Raw genomic sequence first — 25,350 nt, 5'->3', positions numbered from 1 at the left:
TCTGGAGATGCCGTGGAGAGCCTTATGTTTCAAGCAAGTGTCAAAGATGGGAGGCCTAGAATCTGCTGTGCCCAAGGAAAGTGCTGCTCCAGTGCCCAAAATGTTTAACCTCTTGCACTGACCAACATGTAATGCTGATACCCTGCTAATATCCTGTGTATGCACTGCTTATTTACACTGCTGCACCTTGTTCCCAGCTTTCAGTCTGCCCACATACACGTGGTGAGGTTCTCAAGCCTCCACCTGATATTTTTATCTGCACTGATGCATTGACAGCTGGGAGAGAGGTCTTTGCCACATGTGTGCCATCAATGGCATGCTCACAAGATCTTTAACAAGATCCTTTAACTGCAAGCCCTCCAAGCCCTTGCAATTAAGCAGGTATGACTGTACTTGACAGCTTAGTGGTCAGTCAGGGGTGGGGGTGGGCCAAATGAAAAGTATGCTATGTGGCCCTGCCATTCCTAGTTACGCCCCTGCTCAGTGCTGTCAGATGAGCCCTGCATGTTGATGAAAGCACGAGTGGGTGGGGATTTTGGGCATAAAGGCTTTGTGGCCTTAGAGCACAGCAAACCTTGCCCCTTTGACACTTATTGACACGATTATTGAAGGAGTTATGGATGTTTTGCATAGACAAATCCTGTAATATTTATGATTTTATTGAAGATTTCCTTATAAGTTTATATTTTTTTGAGTTTTAATAGTGTATTTATTCACTTTATGGTTTAATTTAAAACATTTAAATGTATTTTAAGAGTCCATTAGTGTACAGAATCTGCAGTAGATTTGATGCTGTGGTCCATCATTTAGTTACATTGATATCCGCAGCATCAAATCTGTGCCTTTAAATCTGCTGCAGATCCTATATGCGTCAATGGAACCTTGTGTAACCAAATCCATTATTGCACCTTTATTCAATGGACCTTTATACCACTCACTTTACTGCTCCTCTGTTCCCTTATCATCAGTGACCTGTGAACCTACAGGCAGCAAAGAAGCTCAATGTGGCTGCAGATGTTGCTCCCCTATTTTTACAATATATAACTGCTTTGCTTTGAATTAGTTGCTAACATTTTTCTGTGTCATTAACACATTTGTATTATATAAAAACATGTTTGTGGTATAAGTATCTGGCAATACACAGGCTAACCACTAGTGTGCTAGCACTTTTGCAATTTCTTTTTCTCTTTAACAGAGATAAGCTCCTTCATTCTGTCCTAGGAGGAGGGAGAGCGTGCGAGGGTGTGTGTAAGGGGGGGGGGGGGGGGGGGGGGGTTCTGCTATTGTGCAGATATACACACACCATCAGCCAGGCTGTACTTTGCTCAAGACATCTCTATAAATAAGCTGTGAGAAAAACAAGTGGTAGGCACTGGGAGAGCTGAGCTCTCATCTTCCACACACCCAGGACCAGCCATGGAGAACAGAGATGACCTAGTAGAATCTGTAGTAGATGTCATCTTCTCTAAAAATCGTCAGGAATGTCCAGAGCCGATAAAGGCAGAGGTACAAGGTAAGGGGGCTATTACTCCTCTTTCTTGTAGGAATTGCTTCTGCATGAGAAATGAAAATAAGTAATGATTGCAGTCCAGGCAGATTTCTTCTTATGGATTTAAAGAGACAGATCAATCACTTACTGGGGCTATTCAGTTTTAATAAGTTCTATTTATTGCACTCTGTACTAATTCGTCATATATATGCCACTGTGATTTGGCCCCCAGCTCAGATCTCAGGAGCAGTGGCTATATGTATGGGCTATGGATGTTAACACATGTGCATTATTTATAGCTGAGACTATGACATCATTAATGTCACTGTACAAAGCAGGTCCATAGAAACTCGAGCATAATGGATACATATTGGTGTTACAAGGGTTTAAAGTGAAAGCTGATTGACCATTTTGGATTTCCCTATGTCCAATCCTGTGTTCCCATGGGAGATATGCTGCTGCCATAGGAGTTTGACAGCAGCCTAATACCCTCTCCCCATAAAGCTAGAGACGGAAGCTAAAATGTATTCATACCTTAAGGTTATCTTTTTTTCTTCCCATACACAAGAACGTTTGGCACACCATGACATTTCCGTGTTGTCTATGCAAAGGGTAGGGCAAAAATGCTGTCAGACAGTTCTGGCACTGGCTCATCTCTCCGAGAACAAAGGGGTTGGGCATTAAAAACCCATCACGCCTGGCCCGTATCTCAACTAACACCATCTGTAAGGTGAGACTTGGGAGGCCCCCATACACTGTATACTTACTTTTATATAAAGTGTTGGCCTAGATAGGTAACGAGAGGGTACATTTAGTTTGTCATGCCACTTGTATCAAACTTTATGTGACCGGAATTATAGCACTTAAGCTACTTGGAGCAGTCCATAGAGTTTGAATAGAATCATGGGTGACTATCCCCTCATTCAACTAGGGGCATTTGGAACCATTGGCTGGTCAAGTTCTCATGATTGGTGAGGATCTGTACCCCACTGATCAGACACCTATCACCTATATGATTACTTGTCATTATGGTAAAAAACATTTTAATTTGTTGAGGGCCTGTATGTTAAAATTTGCCAGACATAAGTTACTGCATCCTGTAATAAGGGCACAATAGGTACCACAATAGGAGCATCATACATATTTAGCAATAAAACACTTCTTTTGGTAGTGACCAGGATTGCAAAATATCAAGAGATTGTACAATTCAGTGAGGTGAAGCAGATGAAATGTGACAGGTAGGCTAGGTTCACATTAGGTAAGTTTGTTTGGCTGTAACCTTTAATATAGTGTGCATCACCTGTGCCCCAGACACATGCAATAGTATGCCAATACAAGTGCATGCACCTGCCAGTGACAGACAGTTCTTTATTATTTACCTTCACTATTACACCTAGAATTAAAAGATCATGGTCACACTATTTTTCTAGAACAATCCCGAATCACACTTCTGTTTCTTCTTTTTCGAAGCTATTGTATAATTTCAGTGAATGACGTATTCTAGGATCCAGTGACCTCTGTTTCAAGATGCACATGACCACAATACGATTTTTTACAGAAAAAAAATCACAGAACAGCATATAGTGGAAGAAATGAAACATTATGATATCCCTGTATTCTTTTTACCCAGAGCTTGAATATTCAGGAACATGCTCATTATTTACCATCTGCTTTTGCAAAGTACATAGTTTTTTTTCTTCATCTGTTCACACATTGTTTTATCTTCACTTAAAATGATGGTCGTATCTAGCTTTTATTTTACTGTGTGTGAACCTAGTCTTAGAACAATAACATGGAAATCCGGGATTACAGAAGTAATCCAATTGTCAGCTCCCACACATTAGTTTTAGGTCAGCGAATGGTTTTCCAATTGAAGAGCTTTTTTAGGAGACCCATAGGCTGACATACAGTATTGTTTACTAAAAATCATGGATGCTATGTTGGAAGAATTATCTTTTCCTACAGCATTATTTATCCTGGATCTCCTGAAGCATGAACAGAATGCAGGCACTGCAGACACTACATCTAAACACATAAAAATGACCTAAATCAACTACATGTAGTTTCTGTTTCATTAGATGTAGGTAGTATATTTAAAAAAAAGTCCTGGAAATTGTTTGCCGTTTCAAAACAGGTTAGTTGGTTAAGATGGAACATCTGGTGCAATATTTTATACGTAAAGCCCCTCACCCCCCATTAAAAATAAAAACACTCGAACAAATGCCCTGAATGAACTCAGGTTTGTCATTGCACCAGCTGATATATAGATAGATATATAGTCTCACTGATGACCTTATCTTGCCCTCTGCTTGGATACAGTGAATTAAAAGACTGGAAAAACGATTTTGCTACAGTGGGTTAATATATATAGTACGTAATGGCAACAATGAATTACAATAAATTTATTTATTTGGGATTACCGTGTACTGTACTGCTATGCAATACACTTCAATAAGTATCTGCCATATGTTAAAACACTTGAGGATATCAGTGGTTCTAAAAGTTTTATGAGATTATAAAATTATGGCAGCTGTCTCCTACTATTGGCTAAGGGTTGTGTCTGGTGTTCCAGCTTAACACATTTAAAGGGTATTCCCCCCCAAGAGCCAAAAAAATTAAATTCTCCCAAACCTAGCTGGTCTTACTTACCAAGTCCTCCTGAGTATTTTGAGCCATCCCCGTCTTTCTAGCTGCTGCCGTTCCCGAGAATTTTTTTTTCTAAAAACCGATATATGTATACAAGATGGCGCTGGCCAGGAAACTACATTTCCCAGCATGCAGTGCTCCCCGCTGCTTGCTGGGACCTGCCAATAGGACATGATGGGAGATGTATTAGGCCGATTCAGCCGATTATCACTCGAGAGAACGATCAGCCGATGAAACGATCGTTTTATTAGGTCCAGACTTAAAATCATCATTCCTCAGGTGCGCATCGCTACATGTAATAGTGATGCGTGTCTGACAGCTAATAAATGTAGTATAAAATAATAAAATATGAACTCACCTAACCAAGTTCCCTGGTGTCCTTGGAGGCCTTCTCCAGTGTCCTCGGAGGCCTTCCGCGATGTCTGCACTGAGAGGCCCGGCCGCTCACCCAATCACTGGCCGCAGCCTGTCTCAGTTAGTGATTGGCTGAGAAGTGTGGCCTGTCAGTGCAGAGATTGGAACAGAAGGCGGAGCTGCAGACACTGGGGATGGCCTCCGAGGACACCAGGGAACATGGTAAGATAAGTTAATACTTTATTATTTTAAAAAATGATGTCTGTGCAGCCCTTGCTGCCCAATAGTCAGCCTGTGAGATAGCTCAGTAAACGAGCGACAGTTTACGATCGGGCTGTCTAAGGCTCCATTCACATGGAGCAAAAGTGGACATGTCCATTCTTCAGCGCGAAGAGAGGAGGCGCGCGAGCCTCCCATAGACTGTCATTATGACACTGAGGCTGGCGGGATTCCGCGGAGGAGAATACCGCCAGTTCTGCTCCGTGTGAATGGAGCCTAATAGGTCCCTTAGAGGGTACCTCCAAAGCTCAACTCCAACCTGACCTTCATATCAACACGGAGAGATGCGGTCCCTGCTGGGTGGTACAGTTGATGAGGCAGCCGTACATCGGCCAATGAGTTGTGTGCACAAACTCTTTTCTAATTAATAGGACTTGCTGGTTGTCTGATTGTTACCTAAGACAATATGGACTGTGTCTCACCACCTATGCCACTTTGTGTTATAAACGAGTATACCATGTGGTATAGTTTTTTACAGGATCCTGTTCTCTGGAATAGGTCTGTCCTATTTCATCCAACATAAAAACACAAACACCTTAACAACTGACCCTAAGTCCATCTTCCCCACTTGGGTGAGGTGAACAAATAATCCGCAAATCCAAGAACACATTGGAAAATCATCCATACGTGTATAATAAATGAGGGGTGGGGGGAAATGCCCATCCAGCGTTATATGGACTTAACATTCGCTCTAGTCTTTTTAAAGGACCATTAAGGGACCTTTGAGCCATAATAGGGATCGGATAGTGTTAAAATGCTATAATTGCTGCCATATCTATAGATACTCCGAATTGTTGATCTGGTCATCTGGAATCAAATAAAGTAGCTGTCTCTATCATATGTTTTGATTATATTTGTGTACTTTTGTTATTTCCATTGATTTTGTACTACATTTTCTGTCCTTGTTTAAATACTGTAAAATGAAATAAAAATATATTTAAAAACCTCAGGAAACCACTTGAACAGTGCCAAAATGACATTTTTCTGGCCTCTATTAGGTGATTATAGGTACATTTGCTGTATGCACCAGGAGATTTCCTGATACATACAGTAAACTGATACCACTGACATGGTTTCCAAAGAGCCTGATGGATAATGATGTATAATTCTGTTTGCTTGCTAAGTGCTTCTTTCTATGATACAGGAACCATACCAAAATGGTTACAGGGAACTCTACTACGCAATGGTCCTGGAATACACTGTGTTGGTGAAATGTCGTATAACCACTGGTTTGATGGCCTCTCTCTACTGCACAGCTACACTTTCAAAAACGGTAAACATGCAATCCTGAATTCATGGGTAGCAATTCTGCTTAGTTATTTTTCATTGCTCCCTGCATTTTATTTATATAAGTGATGATGACACTATCCAACAAGCAAGATTAGAAGGTATACGCAATGTATGTAGAATGTGGGGGCTGGGCAAGGCAAACATTTCTAGCCTGCCTTGGGCATTCTAAACTAGAACTAGGCCAAGTCACATGAAGAGGATGGCTCTGTGTAACAATAAATAGGTCGACCTTATCAACACAGACAGAGTTACAGTGGCAGGTGACACAAATATATAGATAACAGAGGTACTCACCTTAGCTATTGCTTTAAACTCTGCCTCCTTCCCTGCAGAATGACCTTTATAAAGGTCACTGAGCATGCCCAGAAGCCTTTCTCATTTATCTGAATGGGGCAGGTCCTCTCTATTGTGCCTAGAGATGAGCGAACCAGACGGATTTCTGGTTCGTATGAATCAGAAATCTCGGCGGCTGACTCCCTCTGCCTGCTCCCTCTGTGCAGCGGGTGGATACATCGTGAGATACGCCTGGAAAACTGGGATACAGCCAATGCCAATGGCTGTATCCCAGTTTTCCAGGCGTTCCTTACAATGTATCCACCCGCTGCACGGAGGGAGCAGGCAGCGGGAGTCAGCCGCCGAGATTTCTGATTCATACGAACCAGAAATCTGGCTGGTTCGCTCATCTCTAATTGTGCCCTATGGTCCATGGGGCTTCCAGTACAGCATTTCTCTAAATGCCGGGAAAATAATTCAGTCCCCATAATAATGTGAAGAAAAAAAATTACAATCAGAAAATATTAAAAAGAAAAAAAAACATGTTTCAGTACTTGTCTCTGATCAGTAAAAAATATACCTTCAGGGTATATTTCACAATGCCAATTTTGCAGCGAAATCCGCTGCAATACTCTGTACTGTTATGGCCTATGCTCTGCATTCTCAAAGATTTTTATTCCGCAGCAAGGGTATGTTCACACTGAGCAAATTCAGCGGAATCCCATCTGCCTCAGTGTCAAACAGTGTGTCTATGGGAGGCCTCACACGCTGTGGAATTCTGCCGAATTTGCTCAGTGTGAACGTACCCCAAGAATGTAGATCCTGCCTGCTAAACCCATCAGCTGCTGGGTTTTAACAAGCTAATACATTGCCTGTGCGGGCTCCTGCTTGGCTATATAGAGTATCGCAACAGATTTAGCTGCAAAAGTGCAGCGGAAAATCAACTGCAACACTGTACGTGTGCATCTACCCTTAAAGGCATAGTACCATCTTAAGCATTTACACTGCCTTCCTCCAATGAGGTTTGTGGGAGTTATAGAAAGAGATGTTCCCCCTATAGTGAGCCCAGCCTGTGGATATTTTAGTAGTACTTTAAATATTAATACCTATTTACATTTTTTTCTAAATAATTTCTTAATAAGATTCTTCTATCCACAATAAGAATAATAGTAAAAGCAGCAAATGATGTCTAGCAGTACAGCTATGTATGTATGGGTGGACACCACCCAACCTTCCAGCCCAGTGTGAGCAGACCACAAACTGACTTGGGGGAGAGAAAACTTGTGACTAACAAAGTATTAACAATGGGAAAAGTCTTATAATTATGTTGTTTCTTCTCTTTTTGCACAGAAAAGGGAAGAATTTGACCTCCACACAAAGCGGAAGTCGCCTCACTGACCATAGGAGTCAGTGATACATTATACTATATATGACTAAAGGCCATATTCTACAGCACAATTTTCTGGAGGAAGTGAGCGCCAAGTCACCTTAGCGCTCGCTTCCCCCCTCCCCTCTTGCTGAGAGAAGAGGGAGGAGCGCAAGGGGGCACCTGAGATCCTTAGATTGAAGTCAGTGGCAGTCTGCTGACATCACTCCTATGACATGGAACGACAAGCAACAGTTGCTGACATAATTGTGATTTTTCAGCATGTTGAAAGACCACAATCAGCTGACATGATGCATATCGGCTGATCGATGCCTTTTAACATACACTTTTACACTAAAAGATTATCGTCCTGAACAGTCAGTAATCGGCCAAGTAAGGCTGATAATCTTTTAGTGTAATAGGGCCTCTAAGTCCTAGAAGTAGAGGTGTAAATGAGTAATCGGGAGGGTATAGAGATGGGTTCAAAAGTTTCATTGTGTCTGCAACAAGGTGTATGTGCTGAGATGTGAGATTTCACTCACAGCCATACTGCAGTGTCAGCAGGTTCACTATTGTGTTACATAAATACAATTCACTGAAAACCATAGGTATCTGCGCTTAGTATTCAATAAATATTTCCTTCTGCTCTTTAGGGTTTTAAACTATAATTATAAATATAAGATGAACTAAATCTGTGGTTAATTGACAGGTGAAGTGTACTACAAAAGTAAATACCTTCGCAGTGACACCTATAACTCCAATATGGAGGCCAACAGAATAGTGGTATCAGAATTTGGGACAATGGCTTATCCAGATCCCTGCAAAAACATCTTCTCCAAGTAAGTGTCAGTCTGATGTTGCCCTTAGTAGTAATATAGTTATTTTTGCATTAATTTTGTCTGTATCACTCATAGTAACTTGAAAAATGCCAAAGTCGTTGCCATTCTTGCTTCACTCGGGTCCTGGAAATACCATGTAGCAAACACGCTGTTGACAGATTCCAGCACCAAATGGGTTGTTCATTTTTGCGCAATCTCACTTCGGCCTGAACCACGCTTTGACATGTACATCTAAGTTATTTATGAAAAGCGTGCATCATTTTGATAAATTTGGGACAGGTGCACATGGCATACCACTGGCAAAACAGTGTAAAAAATCACTTTAAATAAACAATGCTAAATTCCGCTTTTGTCTCTAATGTGCTAAAAATTTTATTACAGGGCCTTCACTTATTTGTCACATGTAGTACCTGAGTTTACTGACAATTGCCTAATCAATATCATAAAGTTTGGAGATGATTACTATGCTTCATCTGAGACCAACTTTGTCAGAAAGATTGATCCTCAGTCGCTGGACACACTAGAAAAGGTAGGAGGACAGCTGACCTGCTAAATATATAAAAACATTAAAATAAGGTCCATGCCTGATTCCCCCCAAAAAATCACATGCAAAGTACAGTTTCTGATTAAACAAAAAAGGTATTGTGCTGTTGAGCTGTAATGTTTAGTAGAGGGAAATGTGATTAAGTGGTGTGGGTTTTAGAACAGGAACAAAGACTTGTTTGGGTACCAGTTAAAATTAAATTTCTGACAGTTTGGCCACTTTCAAGAGGTCACTTGGGGACATTTTAGCATGATGTCCTATTTTCAAACAGTTTTACTGAATTGAAACCTAATATTTGGGGGTGATCTAATGCCAGTTTGGTAGAATTGTCCAGGCTGTAATAAAAAGGATAAATTCACCCATAGAACATTAAACTGGAAGCAGCTCTTCTTAAACATCCGATCTTTCTACAGGTTGATTATATGAAATATATCACAGTCAACCTGGCAACTTCTCACCCGCATTATGACAATGAAGGGAACACTTTAAATATGGGGACAGCTATTGGTGACAAAGGAAAAACAAAGTACATGATTTTTAAAGTCCCACCAACAGTGGCAGGTAAGACCTAAAAAAAGAAAAATTACTCAAGTCAAAGACCTTGGTTAATGGCTGTATGTATTGTGAATCTATGTTGTACATAGAAATCACAGATGCACCACCTCGTATGAGCGTGCAATAACCACGGTCCAAATACGTGTAAATTATATTTAGTTTCCCAGAATCACATATAAAATCTAACTTTTATTATATATGCATTAAAAGTAAAAAATGTATTAAAACAAGTGTTCTACACATATCAAATCGGCACTTCACAACAGATCTAGGGTGTTGACCCTCTGATAGACTGGTATAATTGGGGATAGATTAGCCCAAATGTATAAAGACCCTTAGTTCTACAGTTTATGAAGTCTCGAATTGTGTACTGTGTGTCTGTCACTGCCGATTTAAATGATCTTGTATTTCGTATATATTTGCAAGCACTGCATCTCCCGCACTTGAAGCATCCCTGTATTCTCCGGTCCAGCCATGTGCCATGTTGTTGTGGTCGACTATAATGGCTGTGGACCAGGCGGTCTCTGATACTCCGTCCCCTTCTAAAGGTAATGTTGGGGTCATCCTGCAGTTTATCTGCAATGTCTGGGTCAGACCTCGGAATTGGCCAGTACCGATGTAAAATCTGTCTTATCTCTGGGGTCTGGTTATCAAAGGTCCCTATCAGTCTGATAAGGTCATCCTTCATGTTATTCTCAACCGGTATCATCAGGTCAGATCTAGGTTTTTGCAGTGCATTTTTGTAAGCCTGGTTCAAAATATGGGGGGGATAGCCACGGTCCTGAAATCTCCTCTGTAGAGCTTTCGCTTCGACGTGAAAATCACTGTCCCGGGTACAATTTCTCCTCACTCTCAGATATTGACCCTTCGGGATCCCGCTTTTCAGGGTAAATGGGTGATGGCTTCTCCAGTGTAGCAAGTTGTTCGTTGCTGTTGGTTTCCGATATAGGGTTGACACTAGACCATGATCATTCTTAGTTATTCTAAGGTCCAGGAAACATATGGACTTATCATTGATTTCACTGGTAAACGTCAGTCCTATATCGTTGTTGTTAAGTTCGATCATAAACCTGACCCAGACATTGCAGATAAACTGCAGGATCGGCAACAACGGCCATCGGCAACAACGGCCGTAGTTTTACGTAGTGTGAACATAGCCCAATGCTGTGCAGAGGCAACATGGTGGCACACAGAGTACTATAGCTCCATAATATGGAGCCCTTAATATAATGATTCTTTGTACCATCCTCACATGGATAATGAAAGATTATCTTTTCACAGATAAAGATAAGAAGTCGCCCTTGAAAAGTGCAGAGGTACTTTGTTCTATTCCGGCACATAAACTTCTGAGTCCTAGTTACTATCACAGCTTTGGAATGACAGAAAATTACATCATCCTAATAGAACAGCCTTTAAAGCTGGATATCGTAAAGTTGGCGACTGCATATTTCCGTGGAGTTAACTGGGCTTCATGCATCACCTTCCAAAATGATGAGAAGGTAAGCACATATCTACCTATAGGATTTACTTTGTGGTTATTAAGAAACAAAATATATATGATTTTAATAATATACAGGGTATATCCATGCCCCCGCTTGTGATGGGGGATGATAATGCAGCAAGTGCCATCGTGCAGTATGTCTCAGTGGTACAGGTGCTTTTGGGATTAGATTACAACCACCATTGAAAAAACCAAAGGGTACATTATGCTACATCGTACACTAACATTGCATGCTTAACCAAAGCAGTTTAAGCCAACACCATAAGGGTGAATTCATTAACCCCTAAACGACCCATGAAGTACATGTACGTCATGATAGTCTGTCCCCAGACGACCTTAGACGTACATGTACGTCATGGCTATGAAGCGCACTCCGGGCCGGATTGCGCTTCATAACAGGTGGGGGCCGGTTGCAGTAAGCAGCCCGGCCCTTACCGTTAATAACAGGCTGCTAATGATCGTGGCGTTTAAGTGTAATTGACAGGAGCAGCTCCTGTCACTTACTTATCGGGACCCGCGTAGTGTGACTGCTGGTGTCCCGATCGCTGTATCGGACCGCTGGAGGTACCTTACCCTCCTCCGTGCGGTCCGATCGGCGCTCTGTTGCTTGAGTCTGCCACAGGCAGGCTCAATTAGCAGAGGGCCTATTACACTGATCAATGCTATGCCTATGGCATAGCAGTGATCAGTAAATGCAATCTGATAATTGCATGTAAAAATGTGTAAATGTGTAAAAAAATGTGTAAAAAAAAAAAAAAAAAGGTAAAAATGTATTTAAAAATGCCCCAAAGCCCCTCCCCCAATAAAGATTCAAATCACCCCCCTATCCCATTATATAAATAAAACATACAAGAATAAACAAATAAATAAACATTTCATATACCATAGCGTGCGTAATTGTCAGATCTATTGAAATATACCAATCTTCATTGCGTACGGTGAACGGCGTATACCAAAAGAGGGGAAAAAGTGCCAGGGTTACCGATTTTTTGTTACACTATATATATATATATATATATATATATATATATATATATAAAGTGATCAAAACGTCCAAACTAAACAAATATGGTATTAATAAAGAGTAGAGATCATGGCGCAAAAAATGATGCCCCATACAGCTCTGTAGGTGAAAAACTAAAACTGTTATGAGAGTCACAATAGGTCTATTTTATTAATAAATAATTGCAAAAAAAAAAGAATTTCATTAAAAAAATTAAAAAAAATTAACATTAGAAAATCTGTGCAAGGCCATGTTCACACGGCGTATAGGACCGGCCGCTCTGTGACCTGGCTGGGTCACGGAGCGGACGGTCTCTGAAAAGATCATCCCGGCATCAGCCCGCGCCCGCATCAGAACTCCTCACAGCACACAATGAAGCAATGAAGAAAAATGACATTTCAGTTGTTTGCGGCGCCGTATGGGATCCTGACTGGAGCGTATACATTGGGGGAGATTTATCATAATTTTACACCATTTTTTTGGAGTGAAAATGTCGCAAAATGTCGCACGTGTCGCAACCTCACTCCACACTAGAGGTGGTCTATTTCACCACCTATACTGTGGAGCGAGTTTGCTCCCTGGGTCGGGTGCAGTGCACCCGGTCGACGGAGTGTAAAGGGTTAAGTAGTGATGCAGCAGCATCACTACTAACCCCCTGGGGCTGTACAGTAAGGAGGGGTGCTTATCGCACCCCTCCTTGCAGTACAGGAGCAAAGAATCCCTTAATTAAGCGGGGATTCCCTGCCTACAGGGTTTCCCACCCAAAAGCAGTCTGGAAATTTAAAATCCCGGCACAGAAGTTACAGTCTGGCTCCCAGGGGGTTGACCCCTTACTTGTTGTTTGTTTTTGCTTGTGTTTTTTCTTTTTATTTCCAGATACCGGCATGCAGAGGATTACCGCAGATTCGTTTGGACTACGTCGATGACCGGCGGAATTTAATGTTAAATAAAATGGTCAACAAGGGGTGTGGGGGTGTTTTTATTTGAATAAAAAAAAAAATTTCTAGGTGTGTTGTGTTTTCTTTCATTACTATATACACTTAGTAGTGGAAGCTGTCTGATAGACGGAATCCATTACTAAGGGTACTATTACACCAACAGATCTGACGAAAGATTATCTGCCAAAGATTTGAAGCCAAAACAAGGAACAGACTATAAACAGAGATCAGGTCATAAAGGAAAGACTGGATTTCTCCTCTTTTCAAATCCACTCCTGGGTTTGGCTTCAAATCTTTGGCAGATAATCTTTCGTCAGATCTGTTGGTGTAATAGTACCCTTAGTCAGGGCCTAGTGTTAGCCGGTATAAAATGGCTAACACTAACCCCCCCATTACTACCCTAGTACCCAATGCCACCAGGGGTACTGGGAAGAGCCGGGTGCCAGTGGTCCCAGTGCGTCAAGATTGGCGCTCCCGGACAGGGCGGCAGCAGGCTGGTAATATTTAGGCTTGGGAGGGCCTAAACCAATGGCTCTTCCCACACTGGTGTTACCAGGCTGCTGTTGCTTGATTTTTAACTCGGCTGGTTATGAAAATAGGGGGGGGACCCTATGCGTTTAAAAAAAATATATATATTTATTTATTTGAAAAAAAAAAGCATAGGATTCCCCCCCCCCCCCTTTCCATAACCAGCCAGGTTAAAAACCAAGCAACAGCAGCCTGGTAACACCAGGGTGGGAGGAGCCATTGGTTTAGGCCCTCCCCAGCCTAAATATTACCAGCCTGCTGCCACCCAGTCCGGGAGCGCCAATTTTGATGCTCCGGGACCACTGGCACCCGGCTCTTCCCAGTACCCCTGGTGGCATTGGGTACTGGGGTAATAATGGGGGGTTAGTGTTAGCCATTTTATACCAGCTAACACTAAGCCCTGACTTAGTAATGGATTCCGTCTATAAGACAGCTTCCACTACTAAGCCTGTAAAGTAATGAAAGAAAACACAACACACATAGAATTTTTTTTTTATTCAAATAAAAACACCCCCTCACCCCTCGTTGACCATTTTATTGCACATCAAAGTCCGCTGGTCATCGACGTAGTCTAAACAAATCCGCCGTAATCCTCTGCATGCCGGAATCTGAGAAAGAAAGGGAGAAGAAAATGCTCATTACCTAGGATGCGAACCTGGGCCAATGAGAATAGACCAGTCTGTTCTTGCCAAAGCAGAAATAGACCACACCTAAAAAAATCCCTTGTTGATAAATCTCCCCTTATGTGTATACGTTCCGTCCGGGATCCTATAGAAGAGCATGCAGTGTTCCTAGGCGTACAAAGTACGGCCGTTGTTGCCGTTGTACTTTTACGCTGTGTGAAATAACCTAAACCTGCATATGGTTGTGTTCGGACTGACCTATAGAATAATGGTACCATGTCACTTTTACCATATAGTGCATTACATAGACACAGGAACGCCCCAAACGTTATCATATTCTTTTTTCCAATTTCACCAATTTATATTTTCATAAATGATATTTAGGGTTTCATCATACATGTTATGGTAGAATGAAAGGCGCCATTACAATGTACACCTATTCCTGAAAAAAACAAGCCCTTTCATGGCCCTGTAGATAGAAAAATGAAAGTGCTGGAGCTCTTAGAAGGGGAGGAGGGAAAAACAAAAACGCAAAAATGAAAATTGTCGCGTACCACAGGGTCATTTTGGGCTTGGTCTTTAAAGTGTTAAATGACCAATAATAGGCTAATTTTTAAGTTAATTTTGTATGGTTCACAAATGATGTTATAAATATCAGAGTGGCTAAAAATAACAAAAACTGTTCTGCCCCCCCTGACCAAGAGGGATGTAATAACTGCACCCTCTACCTCCACACAGATATAGGCCATAACAGTTTTCAGGGCATGTATTCCCACTTTTGCATTAACCCCTAGACGACCCTGGACGTAGGGTTACGTCATGGAAGTCTGTCCCCAGACGACCCTGGACGTAACCCTACGTCCTGGGTGTTTCTCCGGCTATGAAGCGTGCTCCGGAGCGGAGCGCGCTTCATAGCAGGTGGGGGCCGGCTGCAGTGAGCAGCCGGGACCTCACTGGTAATGACGCGGCGTTTAAGTGCGAGTGACAGGGGGAGTCCCCTGTCACTTACCGATCGGGACCCCCGCAGTGTGACTGCGGGGGTCCTGATCGTTGAAACGGACCGCCGGAGGTCTCTTACCTGCCTCCGTGCGGTCCGATCGGCGATCTGCTGCACTGAGCCTGCACAGGAAGGCTCAATGAGCAGATCGCCGATAACACTGATCAATGCTATGCCTATGGCATAGCAATGGTCAGTGTAAAAATCCAAGTACTGGATGTAAAAGTCCCCCAAAGGGACTTCAAATGTGTAAAAAAAAAAAAAAGTTCAAAACACTATTACACTACCCCAAAACCCCTCCCCCTATAAAAGTTGAAATCACCCCCCTTTCCCATAATATAAATAAAACATATAAAAATAAATAAATAGATAAACATATAATATACCGTAGCGTGCGTAATTGTCCAATCTATTAAAATATAACAAGCGTCACTGCGAACGGCGAACGGCGTACACGAAAAGAGGGAAAAAGTGCGCGGATTACCGATTTTATGTTACATTATATATTTAAAAAAATCTATAAAAAGTGATCAAAACGTCCGATCTTCACAAATATGGTATTAATAAAAACTAGAGATCATGGCGGAAAAAATGACACCCCATACAGCCCCGTAGGTGAAAAAATAAAACCATTATAAGTGTCACAATAGGCCCATTTTATTAATATTTAATTGCCAAAAAAAAGAATTTAATTAAAAAAAATATATATAACATTAGAGAATCTGTGTAACCTGCATATGGTTGTGTTCGGGCTGACCTATAGAATAATTGTATCATGTCGCTGTTACCATATAGTGCATTACGTAGACACAGGAACCCCCCAAACGTTACCATATTCCATTCTTTTTTACGATTTCACCTATTTATATCTTCATAAATAATATATTTGGAATTCCATCATACATGTTATGGTAAAATGAATGACGCCATTACACAGTACAACTATTCCTAGAGCTCTTAGAAGGGGAGGAGGGAAAAACGAAAACACTAAGATCAAAATTTGCGCGGTCCACTGGGTCATTTTGGGCCTGGTCCTCAAAGGGTTAAAGTGATCATGAATTAAGAGTATTGGCTGGTGATTTCAGAATAATATTTCCTTCTTGTTCAATGCTCCTTAGACTTGGTTTCACATCGTTGATAAAAGGACAAAAAAGCCAGTTGCAGAGAAGTTTTACACTGATGCTTTGGTGTTTTACCATCATGTTAATGCATACGAAGAAGACGACCATATAGTGTTTGACATTATTGCGTACAAGGACAATAGTTTATATGAAATGTTTTATATGGCCAATTTAAGAAAAGACTTAACGCGGGATAGTGCAGTAACCTCAATACCAACCTGCAAACGGTTTGTTGTCCCCCTACAGAATAACAAGGTCAGTTTCTATTTTTCATGTGCAATACTTATTCTTACAGTCATTAATTTCTGTGATTCCAAAATAATTTTTAGCATATTTTCCGTTTTATCATATCACTTTAAAGCTCCCTGTTCAGACGCATCAGCCAATGGTAGAGCTGCTGTGAAAACGTCCTAAGCATTGGCACATTCCGTGTATACAAGCCCTATTGAGAAGAATAGGGCTAGTACACAGAACTCACAAATGCTTAGCACAATTCTACAGCAACTTCCACCAGCAGCTGCATCAGTGTGAGGCTGTTTAAAAGTTTATACGGTGACAGGTACGTAACGCATGCTGCCAAGAAACTTTTGTGTGGCTTCCTGTATTTACTAGAAGGAGAGAAACTCCTGTTAAAAAAATCAAATATCCGAAATGTTAAGGGATAAGATAAACCTAATATTTTATATTTATTAAAAGGTAAAAGCACTGTATGAGATGGGTTTGTTTTTGCCTGTGGAATGCTACAGTTTGCTCTGTTCTCTCTAACTACATAGAATTGACATGTAAAGTATGTTTAGCTGACATTATTGTAAAACTGACCATCTTAGTTTTAGCCAAACAGGTATTGAATAGTTGGACTTTGGTTTCAGCCTGAGAGTAGGATGTTTACATGATGCTCTTGCTTTGCACAAAAAGTTCCAATTGAGCTAATCACAACTATTCATTCTTTAAAGTGTCAGTGTCACTTTCAAAACCTAAACCAACAGCAAATGTGAATTAAAGTTTGCAATTTACATTTATTATATATTTTTTACATGTTAAAAAAAATGAATGTATATTGCAAACTTGATTTATATCACAAATACTGTTGATTTAGACTCTGAAAGTTAGAATGACAGGTACACTTTAGAAAGTCAGTGGGCTTAATTGGAGACAACAGAGCCCTACAACACTTTTTATGTAAATCCACGCTAGGTCATAGCTGCTGTAGGTTTATTTATGTTGCATGGACAGCCAAGGGTGCACCAAGTATAGAAGTTATGACAACCCCCCTCCCCCATACCTTTTAAAACTGATTCAAAGTACATTTTATTATTCCATAGAAAGCAGAAGCGGGAGTGAATCTAGTAAAGATTCCCACAACAGCAACAGCTGTGAAAAACAAAGATGGTGAAATATACTGCCAACCAGAGATTTTATGTGAAGGTATGGAACAGGGAATAAGAGTCACCTCTTGCTGAAACATGAATAATAGTGATCTAATGATTCTTGTGTATGGTACTGATTAAAGTGTTCTTCAGGCCTTTCATGTTGCTGATGCCACCCAAGAAAATATCCGGTTCCTTATCTGATCCTCTGTAAACTATTAGGCTATGTTCACACAACATTTTGAGGCGAAAATATAGGCATATCTTGATAATTTTGACAGATAATTATTCTCTATTTACAACCATAATTATTGAAATACGGACATATTTTCGCCTCAAGAAACTAAATGTGAAGTTACCTTCAAGGCCCCATTACAAGGAGTAATTATTTGCCAAATGAAGAAGATATTGCCCCATGTAATAGAGCAATAGAGCATGGTGCCATGCAAAGGCACTGCAAATGAACGCGGATCTCGCTGAATGGCAATCATTTGAGGATGTGAACTGCTAAAGATTGCTGGGTATACACGTTTCTTAAAGTGTCACTGTTATAACTTTCAAAATCTAAATCAACAGTAGATGTGATATAAAGTTTGCAATTTACATTTATTATTTTTTTTAGTTATCATGGAAAACACAGCACTTCCTGTGTTTAGACTTTTTTTTTTCAAAGAGACTAAACACAGGAAGTCCAGTGTTTCCCAGGTCATCTGCACCCAGAGAGAAGGCAGTCATGTGATTAATGGACACGTAGAGCCGTGACTCTCTGTACTGGCTGGGACTTCCTGTGTTTAGTCTCTGTTTTCCAACCAGCACAAGACTAAAAATCTGCCTTCAGGAGACTGGACCTGGATTTCAGATAAGCATAGCTTTGTTGTATAGCATGATAACTTAAAAAAAAACCCTTGCTTTATATCACATCTCCTGTTGATTTAGACTTTGAAATTTGTAATGACAGTGACACTTTAACCCCGAGTTAGGATTTTTTGCAAGTTTACCTCAGCAATAGATAGATATAATGGTGACTGACATGAGGTGAAGTAGCCTCTCTTCTCTTCATATTACATCACCCAGCCACTGTATATCTTTATAGTACAATAACAACAATATTGCTACTTTATTTATGTAGCTCCAACCTATTCTGCAGTGCTGTACAGAGATTGTAGTCACTCATATTGGTCCCTCTCCCCAATGGGGCTCACAATGTTTTAAAGTGTGTGACAAAATCCATGCATCCATGCAGCTGTTATTCTTGGTGGCATGTGATCCCAGGACTCCAACACTACAAAGTAACATGGCTAACCTCTGTGTGACCCAGAACATAGCTATCAGCTCCTGCTCTCCTCCATGTCATGCTGCTCTTACTGCTGCAGTTTCTACTGGGCTCAGGTATTAGCCCCTCCTACAGGGGTGGAGTAAATCAATGTGAATGTATGCTCCACCCACCTGATGACTCACTGTTCCCTCACTGGCAGGGACACAGGGAGCGTGAGATCACAGGAAGTAAAGAGAACAGGCAGAGCGGTCATATGACTCTACATTAAAAATTAAAGTGCATATAGGATATGCAACACCCACAAAAGTCATTGCAATGGTAGTTTATTTAAAAATTCACGGACAACCCTTTTAAGTGTCTCAGGAACTAATGGTAAAACAGTCAGTCTGTAGATCAATAATAAGAATGGCACAAGCTCCATTCAGCTGTGATAGTCTTCAAAGAGAATGTGCCATCAGAAAATAACCTAAGCACTTATACCTGTGCATGCGTGCATTGGCTGGTGACAGGTTCACCCCCCCTTACCTGCAATGCCTTATTTATAAAGATGGCCGGACCATAAGAACAATGATGCACTTTGCCCCTCTGCCTTTTTGTCTCGCACCCCCTCCTGATAGTGTGTAGGCTCATGCATGCGAGCAGGGACCTCACTCCTCTTGTATGGATAAATATATATCTGTAATGTCTATTTTTTGTCTATGTATGTACCCCCAGAATTGTAAAGTGCTGTGGAATCTGTTGGCGCTATATAAATAAAAATTATTATTAATTATTATTAATTATTACCTATTCTTTAAAGATTTGTGTTAAACACATCTGTTAGGAAATTTTTGGTGATGTTATTTCTAACTTTTCAATTTATAAACTTTATTTGCATTATAAAATCTTGCAGGCAGTTTTCAAGGGGATTTCCAGCCAAAAACTATTGATTTGGGCATAGGATAGGCCATCAATGGCTGATAGTTGGTTGCCAACGCCTGACACTCTTGCCAATCAGCTGATTGGCACTGCTTCAGTTCTGGAAATAATCTATGAATAGGGGCCAGAAGCTGTACATTGTCTGTGGTGGTGACGCCACAAAAAATAACTTGTCCTAATCATAACAGAGAGGAAAACAGGTAACACCGAGAAATATATAAGATGGGACCAGTCCATTAACAATAGATTATTATGAGAGCTCCCACCTTTCTGCACAATGATCTCTGCACAGGTCACAAAGAATGTCTCCCACAGAAGTAAATATGGTCAGCTTCAGCCTACTGGGTCCATGGTCATAGGAGGTAAGATGGTTGCCCCAATAATAATGTACTAAAAATTAAGAAAAAAAAAAAAGAAATGGGAGAAAATAGATTTAAAAAAAAGAACATGTTTCAGTACCTGGCTGTAACAAATAAAATAAATGTAGGTGACACCTTCATTTTTCATTCTGGTCACTAGGCTAAGAACTAAAGCATCCTTGTTGTTAAATTCAATTGGATTTCTGGTCTATTAAAGCATTTGTGTCCAGGCAGACAAACAAACATACATATACTTACCTACCCCAAAACCATACCATACCGTCTCAATGGTACCTGATCCTGGCTGAGCAGTGCTTCCTGCTTTCGATTTGTAAAGCAGGAATCACCCACTCAACTAGTCAATGCGGAAGAGTAGGAGCTTTATTCATGTCAAAATAAAAAAAAGCGACCGGTCACTGACAGGACATGGCAGGGGATCAGGGCAGGCGAGCAAAGGTTTTTGTTTGTCCCCCCACAAACACACGCACATTTTTATGCCACCCAAGAAGTGCAGGCACAATTTTTTAAGGCTGGACAACCCCTTTAAGATATCAGCAGTGTGGTTTACTTTGCAAAGCTCAAATATGGTTGTGTACACAGAAACCAAAGCAATAAGTTTTTGTTAGAATAGTGCCGACAGATATGAAGATAATCACTCTGTCCTGCTGATTGGCTGCACTGAGAAAAAGCCATATAAAACACAGTTTTACTGATAAATCTCTGAATGCCAATAAACACTTATTTTAATCATGACCATCTATGTGTGTTGCTATACAACACATGTATAAAATATCTGTTACATTTCCAGGAATTGAATTACCTAGAATTAACTATGACTACAACAGCAAGAAGTACAGATATATTTATGCTTCACATGTTGAATGGAGGCCAATTCCTACAAAGGTAAACCCTCTTGTTTTTCAGCATCAATTTATTGTAGGCCATTAATTTTGTGGATTACTGAATGCATTCTAGTTTGTATTTTAAAAGTACATGTTGATGGGGTACTTTCATTAGGGACATCTGCAAGCTATTGCCTCACAGTTATGAGTAACAGCCAGTCAAGAGACAATCAGGAGACTAACAGAGCAGCCATTTAGACCTGAGAAGGGGGACCAGGACCGGTGTCAGCACAGGTCTTACCCTGGCAAGTGCCAGGGCCCATAGCACCTCAAGGGGCCCAGTGTTCTAATGTTCAGCCAGCTTACTGTAGTGCAGGGTGAGTGGGTTGAATATCAGAAGAAACAGGAGCAGGACCTGCATAAAGAAAAAAAAAAAAAAAAAAAGAGTCAAGGACCTGATCACATGAACTGAAGGTCCTTAACCTAACATTTTGGAGAGCAGCCCATCAGTGTCTTGTATCAGTCTGTCAGTGTCAGTCTTTCAGTGTCTGTGACAGTTAGTACAACTGTGTGAAGGTAACAGCATCCAGACGTTGTAAAGTGCAAAAATAAAGTGCTTTATTCCCTCATGGCAGTAACATAGCAGCAACGTTTCGACCTGTAAGGTCTTTCTCAAGCTGAGAAAGACCTTACAGGTCGAAACGTTGCTGCTATGTTACTGCCATGAGGGAATAAAGCACTTTATTTTTGCACTTTACAACGTCTGGATGCTGTTACCTTCACACAGCTGTATGGACTTTCATCCTGCTGGGCTACAGGAGTGGTAACTTTGTTTCATCCTATTCCATAGAGAGACTTTTTTTATATATGTCCTGAGTCTGGAAAGACCTTTAGGAGTGCTATGGTATATTTTTGATTTTTTTGTGACAGTAAGGGTGGTATTACACGAAGCGATTTTTTTCAATTAACGATTAACGATCTCCAACGATCGCAATAGCGGTTGCCTAATAATCGTTCGTTTTACTACACGGAAAGATTATCGGTTATATTGGAGCAACAAAATTCAAGAACACGCCCCTTTCAATTTGCGAATGAACAGGGAACGGCTAACGACATCTTATTCAAACGAACGATGTGCGAACGATGTGTAAAAGACAAACGATAAAAATAGATTCAAAACCTATTAAACGACCAACGACCAATCGTTCGTCGTTTAATCGTTGTCTACTATTACACTTAAAGATAATCGTTCAAATACGACCGATTGAACGATTATTCGAACGATAATCGCTTCGTGTAATACCACCCTAAGTGTTACTATCTTAGTCAGTGTCTGTGTCAATCATGTCTATTTGTGTATGTTAGTGGTGTCTCAAGTAATTGTGCATAGTGTGTTGATGATGAGTGCAAAGTGGATGGATGAGGGACCTGCTGAGGCTCTGTCGTCAGAGGGCCTGCAAAAACCTAGAGCCGCCCCTGAGGGAAGAGCCGCCCCTCTGGGCACCGCCCACTCGCAGCTCCTGGGAACTTGCCCTAGTGGTGTTGGGACATTAAGGGTAGCTTCACACACACCATATTGCAGCAGATCCGCAGCTGATTTGATCTGAATGACTGAACACAGCATCAAATCTTCTGCACCATCAAATTTGCTGCGGATCCGGTGTGTGTGAAGGCACCCTAAAAGTAGGATTTCTCAGTAAAGCGACCTGCATGACCATCACCCCATGTATGTTTACACTACTTTGCCTATTCTTTATATGGCACTGTCAGTTTGCAAGGCTCAGACCTACTGAGGGACTCGCCTTAACTAAAAGTGAGTTCTTTCTACTGCTTCCACAGTGAATGCAGTTTTGGGGCCTTGGATGACACCTCTGATGGTTGTTTTTAGCATCTTAGATTCCAAGGCAATGTATAATGCCTTGGATTTCTCAAACCCCTTTGGCCTTGGTGTTAACCCTATCTTCTTTTGATGCAGGCTATGATATGGCTAAAATGTCTTTATTTAATTTTTCTGTGTGTTTTACTGCATAGATAGTGAAATTTGACACAGTGACAAAGACAATGTTAGCATGGACTGATGACATGTGCTGGCCTGCAGAGCCTGTGTTTGTGCCACAACCTGATGCCAAGGAAGAGGATGATGGTAAGTGTCTTTGGCCTCCATAAGCTATATCTATCTTCAATCTTAAAAGGGGTTGTCCCCTCAGCCCTGCTCAGACAGCAAACTGAATGGCTGAGTGGGGCTGCTACGTCACATCTCAAAACCCAGAAGTAGATGCACATCGGGAATCAGAGCAGCAAATTACAAAGGTCAGCGTGGGAGCCAGGGAGGTAAGTGTATGTAATTATTTGGACTCACTCCTTCCAGGGGATTCCTAAAAAAGGGGTCTGAGCTGGACAACCCCTTTAATTTGTCATAGATGATGTGGCAAAAACATGGATGCAGTAACACAATAGCTCTATAGCTAAGGGCCTCTAATCTCCAAAGAAAATTCATGTAGCCAGCTCAGCAGCCATTTCTCACTGTTGTGTATATATAAGGTCCTCATTTAATTGATTATAGCTGAAAAAAAATATAAGACAGGCTGTAGCTGGATTCACCACTGGATTTCACAGTGAGGCAGTACAATCTGTGTTTATATCATTTCCCAGTCATTCCCCCCATCATACCGCACTGAAACCTAAGCTCAGAGATGATGATGACGACGACGACTTTAATGTCAGTTGCTTTACAATGACCCCTAGACACTGCAAGTACGTATTCTAATAGCTAAAAAAAAAATAGCCAGTTTATTCTGACATCAGACCACATGTATCTGACTCTACTTTGTGCTGCCTCCAGCAAGGGAAATGCGTTACTGTGCAAAAGGACAGCAACTTTTTCTTTGCAGTAGATGTGATAGGTCTCATGTACCCTTTATTAATTAAAATGTGTGTGTTATTTTCACAGGACTAATATTATCTTCCATTGTATCCTCTGACCCGAAGAAATCTCCTTTCTTACTCATCTTGGATGCCAAGACCTTCAAGGAAGTTGGGCGTGCCAGTGTTGCTGCAGATGTTCATCTGGACCTGCATGGAATCTTCATTCCTGACAATAAATGAACTATGATCTGAGGGGTTGTACTACATGGTGGATGATTAAGGCAGACAATCTTAGCCAAAGCAATCGATTGTCGGCAGAAACTTAACAATAAACAATTGTTTTAGACAACCAATAATAGACTATTTTTGAAAATTTTATGACAATAGGGTGAAAGATCATTTGTTCAAGAAAGATCTTTTGGGAAAGAATATTCTCAGGACACTCCCAAAATAATTAAAGAACATTTCAGAATATTCCCAGAAAAATTGTTCAGTTTGAAAAACTTTAAAGGCCAAATTAGTCTAAAATATGTATGGTTGCATCTATGAAAAGATCATTCATCAGATGATTATTTGTTCAATCATTAACCTTCTTTTATCTAATGTGTATGGACACCTTAAATCATGTTTTTATGTAATACATCTTTTTTTTTCTAATTTATTTTTTTCTAAAATGTTCACTCTTGCCAATACAACTCAAAGAGTTGGCACTTCCTGTACAGATCACTTTTCATCAGTCTCCGCCTCATTATCATCACTTGCAGGATTACAGTGTAGGCTGACACCTACATAGAGATAAGACAGGATACATGGTTACAGCTCTCCTCTTCCTGCACCCTGGACTCTGCATAGGACACAGGCAATATCTGGAAAATTCAGAACCTAGAACTCATAGCAGGCAGTCAGCCCCAGGATACAGGCCCAGTGGTCTATGTGGTTAATGTCTAAAGGCCAATAAAAGCTTAGGAAATACAGCTATCCTCAAAATCATGTAAAGGAAATAAAACAAAAAATGTGAAAAATATTAGAAGGTGAAATGAATATGGATCAGTATCTGATTTTAAGTTAAAAAAAAATCTAAGTGACATATTCTCTGAAGAATCCTAATAGATGTAGGACATGTCTGGCAACCAGACACATAAGGCATAATTATTATTCCTTGCATCAGTACAGAGCAGAAAAGTTATGTACATTTGGCCTGCATTTACCCTGCGTTGGCAAAGATAAGATCCCCTCATAATGTGGCTTCTTAATAGGGAATAATAAATTTTCTATATTGTATATGCGACTTGTCTTGGGAGCAGAAATACTGTGACAATTAACATAAAGGATTGTATTAATTAATGTATTTTAAATAAATACAATTGTAAATTGTGA

At 40.7% G+C, this 25,350-nt stretch overlaps 1 protein-coding gene across 3 annotated transcripts; it reads left to right on the top strand.

Annotated features, from left to right (window-relative positions):
- The first annotated feature begins 306 nt into the window (after positions 1-306).
- Positions 307-25,350, top strand: BCO1 (beta-carotene oxygenase 1). 3 transcript variants are annotated; one of them, XM_069965992.1, is made up of 12 exons: positions 1,443-1,513; positions 1,873-1,993; positions 5,913-6,041; positions 8,407-8,536; positions 8,918-9,065; positions 9,494-9,641; positions 10,917-11,134; positions 16,344-16,601; positions 17,669-17,771; positions 21,075-21,169; positions 23,140-23,251; positions 24,059-25,350. In XM_069965992.1, the coding sequence occupies exons 3-12, from the start codon at positions 5,981-5,983 to the stop codon at positions 24,211-24,213; spliced, it is 1,428 nt and encodes a 475-aa protein (XP_069822093.1). In that variant the 5' UTR covers positions 1,443-1,513; positions 1,873-1,993; positions 5,913-5,980; the 3' UTR covers positions 24,214-25,350. The 3 variants fall into 3 exon arrangements, with proteins under 3 accessions (XP_069822094.1, XP_069822092.1, XP_069822093.1); XM_069965993.1 differs by lacking the exons at positions 1,443-1,513; positions 1,873-1,993 and adding an exon at positions 307-381; XM_069965991.1 differs by lacking the exon at positions 1,873-1,993 and having other exon boundaries at positions 1,308-1,513.

Source organism: Dendropsophus ebraccatus, chromosome 4 (genome assembly GCF_027789765.1).
Source record: "Dendropsophus ebraccatus isolate aDenEbr1 chromosome 4, aDenEbr1.pat, whole genome shotgun sequence".
Classification (NCBI taxonomy): Eukaryota; Metazoa; Chordata; class Amphibia; order Anura; family Hylidae; genus Dendropsophus; species Dendropsophus ebraccatus.
Note: the sequence above shows the minus strand (reverse complement) of the source record. Positions and strands in the feature narration are given on the sequence as shown.